Source organism: Sinocyclocheilus rhinocerous, unplaced genomic scaffold (genome assembly GCF_001515625.1).
Source record: "Sinocyclocheilus rhinocerous isolate Xijiao unplaced genomic scaffold, SAMN03320098_v1.1 scaffold2782, whole genome shotgun sequence".
NCBI lineage: Eukaryota > Metazoa > Chordata > Actinopteri > Cypriniformes > Cyprinidae > Sinocyclocheilus > Sinocyclocheilus rhinocerous.
Genome location: NW_015631009.1, coordinates 229459 through 240561, shown reverse-complemented (window position 1 = coordinate 240561; position 11103 = coordinate 229459). Strand labels below are relative to the sequence as shown.

At 36.7% G+C, this 11103-nt stretch overlaps 1 protein-coding gene across 11 annotated transcripts in view; it reads right to left on the bottom strand.

Annotated features, from left to right (window-relative positions):
• Positions 1-209: 209 nt before the first annotated feature.
• LOC107741035 (centrosomal protein of 89 kDa-like) overlaps positions 210-11103 on the bottom strand; it is a 78090-nt gene continuing 67196 nt past the window's right edge. For 4 of the 11 annotated variants that reach the window (XM_016553608.1, XM_016553610.1, XM_016553609.1 and 1 more), the window contains one exon: positions 1694-2529. In XM_016553608.1, the coding sequence (XP_016409094.1) occupies positions 2214-2529 (316 nt within the window). In that variant the 3' untranslated portion in view covers positions 1694-2213. Of the gene's footprint in view, positions 299-1693; positions 2530-3784; positions 3922-4549; positions 4582-11103 lie in introns of those variants that run through there. The other 7 variants (XM_016553613.1, XM_016553617.1, XR_001640150.1 and 4 more) reach the window with 6 other exon arrangements.

The window sequence follows — 11103 nt, the reverse complement described above, 5'->3', positions numbered from 1 at the left end:
TTACATTACTTTAATAAAGTAATTGAAAAAGTTACACTACTATTACATTTTAAATAGGGTAACTTGTAATCTGTAACCTATTACATTTCCAAAGTAACCTTCCCAACACTGCTAATGGCCCACTACAAAAGTGAATGGGTGAGTAATATGAAGAAATTAACAGAACAAGTAGAAACTAAGACAGCTAGAGAGGTGTATGTGTATTTTGCTCACTTGATGTGAGGGAACTCAGGGCGAAGTAACAGTATAAGATGTCCTCATCATTTTTCTCCGCTGTCAGAACCTCAGTCCACTGGGCCTGTGAAAGAGAACAAGTGACCTGTACCTGCAGAGCTGCTTCACATACTCATAAGCATACAAACAGTCTTACTCTCTCTCTCTCATTTACACACACACACACACAATGCTTTTTTCCTCTTACCTTTGATAAGTTGTAGCTCTTTGCAGACAGTTGTCCTACATTCCATCCTAAAATATAGATTCTTGATTTATAACATCTACCAAAGCACTGCAGGTCTGTTTCAAATCTCCAGTTCACTGGGCTGCACTATCAGAGATTAAATGTATTAAAGGTATACTGTAACTCCAGTATTGCTAAATGTAATGGCAGTGTCTCTTGCACTTCAAATGATTGCTTGTAAATATTGTTTGTATTTTTGTATTTTCAAATTACAAATTACTTTCTTAAATACATTTGATTAGCAAGTATTTGTAATTTGTAACAAAATACTTTCTGATGTATTTGTGCCCATCTCTGTTCTTAAAGAATTCTGTGACATTAACAAAAACATTCTATCACTGTCATATTAATATAACAAACACACATGCTCCAAAAAACAGCAATCTGTCAGTAAAAATCAACAAAACTATTTAAGACGTAACCACCAATGCATAGGAATCAATCGATAAACAGATAACTAACACTTGAAATACTAAAACCACTGCTAATCTATGAAATTTATAATCAATATCCTACTGCTAACCGAAAGTGCTCTATTTCTACAGGGAGCTCGCACACATGCACACGGACTGCAGTTCTGTGACCCACTGTTACAACAGACACCCTGAATGCCGTTTGTTTTGTGCAGTGATTGCTGGGTTATAATTGTGCTCTAAAATAGTGCAGTGCCATTATGGAGGGAACTATTGGACTGCCCTAATTATGCTGCAACAGTCAGACAGGCTGGGTTTATTGCGGTGTCTCGCTAGTTTTGTCCTGACCACAGCTGATTTGCTTGTGAACCCACCGTTTATGGAATTAAGATTTCTCTCCTCAGAAGAACCTTATATTAGATAGTCTCCCTGTACTAGCAAAAATGCTTTGAATTCAGACGATTTAGATATAACATGAAGTCAGCATGAAGCAGAAATTGCGATCATATTTTCTCCCCTACGCACCTGAAGGCATTTATTGGTTTTCCCTGGATGCGTATTTTGACACAACACTATTTCTTCTTTTTAATAATAATAAAATGCAATATTCCATAAAATAAAAATAAAACCTTATAACATTGACATCTCTGCTGGTGAGGCAGTATACGCATAATCAAAAGCAGTTACTGTTTCCCTCAAGACAAATGCACTTTTTTATCAATTTGGAATAGCAAAGAAAGTTGAGCTCACTGCAGGTCATGAGCAGAAAAACAAACAAAACTCATAATTTAATTGTTTATTCCAACATATTATTGCCCAGAATTCTGCACTAGTGCAAAAATACACAAACAGGATGCTAATTAAATTATGGTATCCCATATTTTGTCCTTATTAAAGAAAATTATAAGGGATATCCTTAGTGCAATCTTTTGTGCAAGGCCTTCATCCTAGATAGAATGAGAGAGAGATTTCTGTTGCTCTGTCATTCATCATGTGGCTTGTGTAATAGAATTTTCTATGCTATTGTGTGTATCCACTGCTGGAACTGCTCTGTCACAAATGCTTTCTGAAATGAGCTCAACAGCCGAATAAATGCTGTAACGTTCTCCATCTGCAGGATAATCATTATTAGCAATTGAGAACAATGTTATGAGGTTATACACTGTTATATATGTGGAAAACAAACATCAAAGCACATTTGTCATAGTTAAGACAAGAGAAAGGCTGTGTATTTAAGGGCCTCATGTTTTTTAAAAATATTTTTTACATAAAAACACCTTAAGCATTCAGGTAAATGAATTCATGAACTCAAAACACTTGTTAAGGAGGATATGGAAATATTAGGAGTCCCGTCCACTCTTGTCACTTTCATCAGATGACAGATTCTGCTGCTGGTCGGAGTCGGAGTCAAACATGGGGCTGCGCTGTAAAGGATGTGGCAGACGGCACTGTCTGGAGGTGAAGGGAGGGGGCAGCGAGCAGGACAAATGATCCTCTACACGAGAGATCCTGGCAGGATTCTGGCCGGAAGTTCTGTGTAGGGCTGGAGCCACGTTGGCTGGACTCAGCGAACTGCTCCCTAACACCACCTCTCTCAAGCGCTGGCTCTCTCTGGTCGCTGTCTCCCAAACCACCTCCAATTCACCTTCTACCTCTCTGAGAAACACAGCGAGAGAGAGAGGCTTGTTTTAGTGCAGTATGGGTAGGCTTTCCTGGTTCAAATATGAGCTCTCATATCATCACGCTCTCTATAAAGAGCAAACACACAAACATTCAAAATACACATGAACATACACAAATTCCTTCAGTCATTTTTTTACCCTCCAGTCAATACCGGTGGATTCGAACACCAAGCGTTTTGAGGGCTCAGCTGTGCAATAATAACAGGTATTAATTAACTGGAAATGTGCTAAGGCAAAAACTACACTCAAAAACAGAGTGAGAGAGAACGACCAAGCGGTGGAGGGGTGTAAGCTGTCGTAATCATAGATCAATTAGCTGTACCACCTGTTGATGTACATCCTCGCTTCCACACACACACACACACACGGTTTATGACAAGCTTTCTATCTCTCTTTATCTCTCACTGTGTGGAAAGTGGCGAGTCATCTCTGTAAGTGTATTTTTTTTCCATACTATGGAAGTCAATGGCTACCGTCAGCTGTTTAGTTACCAACATTCTTCAAAATATCTTCTTTTGTGCATCCCTTTAAGATGTGTTTTTAAGCTGCCATCTCCACTGCCTGCATCAATAAATGTCATCTCTGCCAGACTCAAGCAGTGTCAAACGGACAAAGTCAAACTCATCTCCTATGCTTCAGACACCAAGCACCTCAGAAACAGAATCAAACATGTCTATATTTATGTGTGCATATTTGTTATCTGAGACCATCAAATAAATGTTTTGTTGAAATTGCAAAAATTACTTGTGATACTTTTATTCATGTATTTTTATTAATTATAATTTACGAATGTGTTGGAAATGACACGTTTTTGGAATGTAGGCCATTGTTTCCCAATAAAAGCGTGTTTATGACATTTTACAGCTTTTTCGTCTTTTTGAATAATAATAACAATAATGAAGGAAAACTGAAAAATTGTAAGATTTAAAAGGTTTATTGTTTACCATTGTATTCATTGAAGAATCAGAGTTTCCACAAAAATATTAAGCAGCACAACTGCTTTTAACCTTGATAATAAGAAATCCATATTTCAATCACAACAGTTTCAGACAGCAGATTTGTCCCAGTACTGAATATTATACATCATTTTGTCATTGATATGTTGCCTGAGGCTGTTCTTTTTACATCCTGTCAAAGAGTCTGCTAAATATGGCTATGTGTATTTCATATACAAATATACACGTATATCTCATTTTCAAGCAGTCTTGAATGCCTAATGAGATTCTCACCTCGGGACTCTTTTATTTCTCCTTGTAGGTGCTCTTTTCCTCTACCCTTCCTCCTCTCTATTCATCACATATTGTGCAGTCTCAGCAAAAGCCAAACAAGGCCTTATCTATGCACACAGATAGCCTGCCCCTGTCACCTTAGAGATTTATAACAGAGAGAGGGAAACAGAGAGAGAGAGTGAGCGAGAGATTGCTGTCAGTGGGTGGGTCAGCTGATCAATAGTGTCAGACAGTAGGACAGAGTGACGCAGAGAGAGGACAGAAGTGAGGGACAAATAAACCCACATACTGACAGATCAGAAGTATAAGGTCACATGGATTTAGCAGACGTTTGTGCATTTCTCTGCTGAAAATGAAGCTGGGAGTACTACACTCTTATTGGTAGCTGAAAACGTCAAAGCATCTGAAAAAACTTTAATATTGATGGTTGCATAGATTCTGATCAGTGCTTTTAAATAATCCAGACAGGAATAAATATTTGTAGAAACACTTGTTTTTAGGTTAATGGCTTTTTCTGTGCTAATATCGTCCTTTTAAAACACATGAAGGCAGAAAAGAATAATTATTCAGATAATGATTCCTGCAGGCCCTTCTCTCACCATCTAATCTATTGCTAGTGTTTGCTTTCGCTCTCATTCTCATGACCCAGTTGCCAAAAGAGAGAGGGAAGAGGACGAGAGAGACGGGTGCGAGTGGGCGTGAAGGAAAGAAGTGACACGTCTGAGTGGTGAACGTCAGGAGATGAAAGATGAGAGAGAGACCAGTATTGACCCGGCTGGTTTTAGCATCAAAGTCTTCTACAAGAGATTAAAAAAGAAATGAGAGAGAGATGGGAGAGTACTTTGTGAATGCTGCACTGGGAAGTAGGTTTATGGGAGCAGTAGTAATCTGAGTAATGAGGTTGTGTCACTGTGTGTAAAAACCACTTTGAATGATGCCATACAAGCCACCTACGTCACATCAACCAAGCTGTAATTTACTGGTGAATGGCTAAAGTCAGAGTCAGAGATAAAAAAATGTTGACTTCATGGTTAGTTTCTTGATACCTAGTGGTTAAAGACCTAGGTTGATAACCATATGCACCTACTCTATGATTTTTGGAGAAGGCACCAGTATCCAGGCGAGAGGAGATGAGACATGACCAACTAAGTTTTGTTAGATTACTGATAGTTTCTGTTAAACTTACTTGAATGAACTTGGTTTAAATGACCTAAAAAACTAAACAAGTGCTACTGAACTTGACAGCCAGTGATCAAGCATTTTTTGCTCTAATCTATAGAGCAGTTACCTCTCTCAGGCAAATGACACAACAATGTACAATAATAACATTGTAATAAACAACTTTTAATATTTTTTTTCGAACCCACTTTCTATTAGTTGACTAGCTACTATTTGAATAAATAAATCATTGTTAGGTACAATGTACTTATTGTATTCATGTTGTGTTACAAAATACTTTTGCTATTATTAAGGTACAACGATCCACTGAGGCGAGTTGAAGAGAACCCAAAGTGCAGTTTATTCAAATGCGAGAATGAGCAGATACACAATAAACAAAGACATGGCTTGACTTGACTAAACAAGAACTTGAACATGAACACAACTCACCAACAGCGGGTTACACTAACAAAGCTAGACAATGGACAATGGCAAAATGAGGGCTATATAAATCAAACAAAGTGGGGAGGAGTAAATTAATCACTATAACAACTAACAAGTAACTATGGGAACTAACAAGCCAGGCAAAGGAACAAGAACTAAACACAAGAAGTGAACACAGAAACAAAGGGAACAGAAAATACACTTCAACATAAAAGTCAAAACAGGGTAGCACAAGACATGAAAACATGACCATAAACTAAAACCACGTGACATAAGGTGGGATGCAGATAAAGTTAGTGACAGGTTTAATGGTATGGGTAGGTTTAAGATTAGAGTTCAACATGTAATGTATAGATGTAACAACAGAAATTTATTATAGATGTAATTACATGCATGTATTTTTTAATATAAGTACAACTTAGAAATAAGTGCATTGTATAACATTTTTCATAGTTAAAGACGCTTAATATAAAGTGGGTCCAATTTTTCTTTCTCAACACATTCTATAAATTCTATTTGAGGTGTCCCTTAATTTGTTTCCCCCCATGTTCCCATTATATGACTTGTTTATTAAGATTTATTAATGTTAAATTATTAATTCCTGTGTGTCTAAAACATCTGTGACTGTATCACAGCACTGAACTCACAGTGATCTCAGAAAAACAATGATATCTATGGATATGGAAATATTACAGCACAATTAAGAGTTAATCTATTAAAATCACATGGGCTTGCTAATACAATCGCGCACACACCAAATCAGTCTCGCGTACACAGACACACACGCACACACACACACACACAGCAATCCTAATGTAATTCATTAGTGGTGTGTAATGGATTACAGACTTAATGAAGGATGATTCAGCCATACCACTGGAGTGGATCAACAGCATATGGGCAACACATGCACACACCTGAACACAAATCTATGCTGACATGCGTGAGTGTGTGAGAGAATGACAAGACTGAATGTTACTGCAAGACAATAGCGGTCATAATCTGCATGTGATAGACACGATTAGCAATGTCATCATATTATGTAATATCAAGTATCTTCTACTCCAGGTGTGTAGAAATCAAATCAATGCTTCATCTGGCCATGCACTGCAGAGCAACATGCAGCACGTATTGCATGGTCTTAGCTCACACAGAATGGCTGGTAGGCAAATGAATGTTTTAACATGTCAAGACCCGCCTGTACCCAGAGAGACCAGAGCATCATTAAGTGTGGTAGGGTCAGAGATCACAAGGGCTACAGGTCTTAAATTGCATTAAAAAAGTGTCTCATTACTTGTATATGTTTGAGTTTTTTGAACAGAAAAGATATAAATACACATGAACAGAAATCCCAAACAGAGAGATCAATGTGAGCGTATGCTGATGCATTTGTGTATTTTCAGCTGTCAGTTCTGCTAAAATCACTTGCATCATCCTGACCTACAAAATACAAAAACCTTTTCAGACCTCTTCGTTTTTAAAACACTAACATGACAAGAGAGATAAACACACAAACATTTTTCTTTTATACTCTGTGAGGTAAATACGCCTCTCTTGCCTTTCCAGATTCACACACATTTTCCCTCTTTCAATCGATGCCACATAACTGATAAAACCACAGAACTGTAATTCATCAAACTATCATTTTCTGCAAAAAAGGTTTGCACAACACTAGAATGACAGGCCTTTTTGCAGGCAGTAATTTGTAAATCTGACATTTTTCCACTGTCCCTCAGGCAGTCTTGTCAGTCGACTCAACAGTGATCCAAAATACAGCCCTGTTCACCTCAAGATGTACACTTTAGTCATGAGAGAGTCTGTCCTCTGCACTTAACAGTGCCAAAAAGAAACATTCAAAAAGAGAAAACAGAGACAGTTTTATGCAGAAAGATAAGACAGGAGAAGGACTAACAGTGAGAGAAGACTGGGCATTAAAATAAGGATGTCTAAGAATTGACAGAGGCCTCACTCTGTGTCCTGTGTTCTGTGTTCACCTCTGACCTTCTGCCACACAGCTGTCACTCAACACTGCTGATGAGGAGGAATGAATTACAATAAATGATACTGCTGTCATATCACATGCCCATGATAATACAAGGGAGAAGACTATATTATTTGACAAGGCTCGCATGTGTAATTTACATATGTCCATTAATCTTTATTTTCTTTTCTCTTCTCATTCTCTCACTTTCCCTTCTGTTTTTACTCACACAGCCAGGTGATATATAACCAAGTTTTTATCTAGCTTTCTCACACATAAATCTCAAAGCACACACACTAATCTCTATATGATTGGAAGCTAATGTTTCAGTGGCCTGCAAAAGCAATACGAGCAGCAAAGTTTAGCCTGATTAGATCTCTCTGGATCCCCATGTAGCCTGACTGAGGGCCACTTTGGCCCACACTTTAAACTTCTGCTCTCTTACTCACCCCTACACAACACTGCAAACTACCCCACAGTCTGAGTGAAATCCTCAAGAAATAAAGGGATAGTTCACCTGAAAATAAAAATTCTGTCATCATTTACCCATCCCCAGTGTCCTTCCACACCTCTATGATTTCCTTTCTTCTGCAGAACACAAAAGATGATATTTTCAAAATGTCTTACAATAAAATGACACAAACAGTTGAATCTGTCTTCAAAATTTGCTGCAATTCAAACGTTTAGGGTCAATAAGATTTTGTTTTAAAAAATAATACTTTAAATCAATTTAATACATTAAATTGATCAAAGGTCTCTGTAAAACGGATATTTCCATATATATATATATATACCGTATATATACAATATATTTCTACTTTTAATAGATGCTGTTTGTTTACTATTTCTAATCCTGAAAAATAAATAATGGTTTCCATAAAAATATTAAGCAGTACAACTTTTTTTTAATAATTGATAATATTGTTTTTGCAAGCGACAACGGTGTACCAGCTCTAATGCCATGGCGAAGATTTGAGCAAAACATGCTAATGTTCTGTCTTTGGCTGCACAGACGAGTGAGACTTATATTACATATTGTAAAAAGGGGCATAATATGTCTCCTTTAAGAAATGTTTCTTCAGAAGCAAATCAGTATATTAGAATGATTTCTTTAGGATCATGTGACACTGAAGACTGGAGTTGTGTGCACTCAGAAAACCGTATATCAGAAGTTTAAACTAATATGGCATGATTTCAGTGTGATAAACATGATAATCAGAACCAAAACACATGTTTTTAGCACTTAACAGGTACTAACTGTAATGGCGCAGCTCTATTCTGGAAAAAGGGGCGGGGAGCAGCAGCTCATTTGCATTTAAAGAGACAGGCCCGAAAAACAGTGTGTTTCTGCTTCCACTCAAAATAGGCATTTTCAAAATTATATAATAAATTATCTGTGGAGTATTTTGAGCTGAAACTTCACAGATACATTCTGGGGACACCAGAGACTTATATTACATATTGTAAAAAGGGGCATAATATGTCTCCTTTAAGAAATGTTTCTTCAGAAGCAAATCAGTATATTAGAATGATTTCTTTAGGATCATGTGACACTGAAGACTGGAGTAATGGCTGCTAAAAATCAGCTTTGCCATCACAGGAATAAATTGCATTTTAAAATATATTAAATATATAAATATATTAATATATTAAAATAAAACTGTATTTTATATTGTAATAATATTTTACAATATTCTGTTTTTATTATATTTTTGATCAAATAAATGCAGCTGCAGTAAAAAATTACCGATCCCAAAATTTTGAAAGGTTGTTTATATTCTTTTGTGTTTCTCAGAAGAAAGTCACATAGGTTTGCAACAACATGGGGGTGAGTAAATGATTTTTAGTTGTTGTTTTTTTTGTTTGTTTTGTCTTTTTTTGTTTTGTTTGTTCCTTACACCTTTGAACATCACAGTGTTAAAATAAATGTTCATTCATTCAACACACATGGTTATTACAAACACAGCACTAGACACGATAAAATATTTCACCACAAACACTCATACACACACACTCACATGAAGACAGAGGAAAACAGAGAAACAGTGAGTGACAGCAACAACATTTGATGCAATGATGGCCATACTCCACCATCATAAACAAGATAATTTGGTGAATCAGTTTTTCAGTCAAATGATGCCACATCTCTTCCTGAACAATAGTAATAGCTCCATTAATTGAGTTTGGTGTCAAAATGAAATGTCATAAACATTAAAAAAAAGTGGTTGAAGCATATGTGTGAACAGCTGCATAGTAAGAGAATGAATAGTGAATATCAACAAAGTCATTGTCATTTCCTTTTCACATTCTTCACAAGTAATCTCAAACACACATAGAGTGGGTATAGAAAAGAATCCCCTCCTCCCCCCTTTAAAGTAATCAAATTTTGTTGCTTTGCAGCCTGAAATGAAGACGGACACAGTTTTTGTTTTATCCAGCTGTATTTACTCAGTGCAACTTCTAACATCCAAGTGTAAGATATAACACCAAAAAAAACAAAAAAAAAACAGAATCACTGAGTTGGAAAAAGGAAAACCCCATTGCGTCAGTATTTTGTTGAACCCCTTTTTGCTTTAATTACAGTCTGTTGGGATGACGTCCTGATCCAGGGTCTGCGTTGTTGTACCAAAAACCATCCAATCTTAATAGACTTCACTGTGCTTCTAGGCATTGATGAAGCCTTTGAATTTTTTTTTAATCCATCTCCTGACTTGTGTCTGTCCACAACTTTATCCCGGAGAGTTTTGACAGTGCCTTGCCACCCATAGTTGATTGTTTACTTCAGTTGCACTACCAAGGACTGAAATGCTCCGGGAAAGCTTTTTTCATGCTGAGCTCTGATTATTTTAAAGGGGGTGATTCTTTTCTTGACCCACTGTAAAAACAAACTCTTCTGAAGGAGAAGCATTTTACTGATGTATCAAAGCTGACATTTAAAAACCTCACTTACACTTAGGCTTGGTTAGGGAACTGACTTCAAAATGAGCTTTAATGTAGTGTTGACAGAGCGAACGAGAGAGAGACTGTAAGTGTTTACTGGGTGAGCGAGTGTACTGCAAGAAGTGGAGCTGAGTTGGACATGGCTCAAATTCTGAACAAGAATTGTGTGTGTCATAGTTTGTGAGAATGAAATGAGCAGTTCAGACAGCAGAGCAGATCTGAGTTCATCAGTGTGTGTCTGTCCTTAGCTGGACACTCTCCTGCCTTGACTGTCTGACTATGGAGCCAGATCGGCCTCAAAAATAACACATTTGCAAAACAAAATTCATAAATGCACAGCACAATTTACATTTACAAAATCCGATTCGTAAATTCAAAACACAATTCATAAATACACAAGTAAAAGCATAAATATTTCCCCAAATGTGTGATGGAAATTAATTCAAGAAATTTATATATACATATTTGTGTAAACATTTTAAATTTATTTAGGTAAGATGCATTTGTGTGAGCATTTGGGGAAATATTTATGCTTTTACTTGTGTATTTATGAATTGTGTTTTGAATTTACGAATCGGATTTTGTAAATGTAAATTGTGCTGTGCATTTATGAATTTTGTTTTGCAAATGTGTTATTTTTGAGGCCGATCTGGCTCCATATCTGACTTATCTCTGTCCTGTGAATGATCACAAATGATCACTATTGATATCTTGCGTGTTGCACATACAGTATTAATATACAATATATTATTTATTGTTAGTGTTTTACACACACACACACACACACATACACACA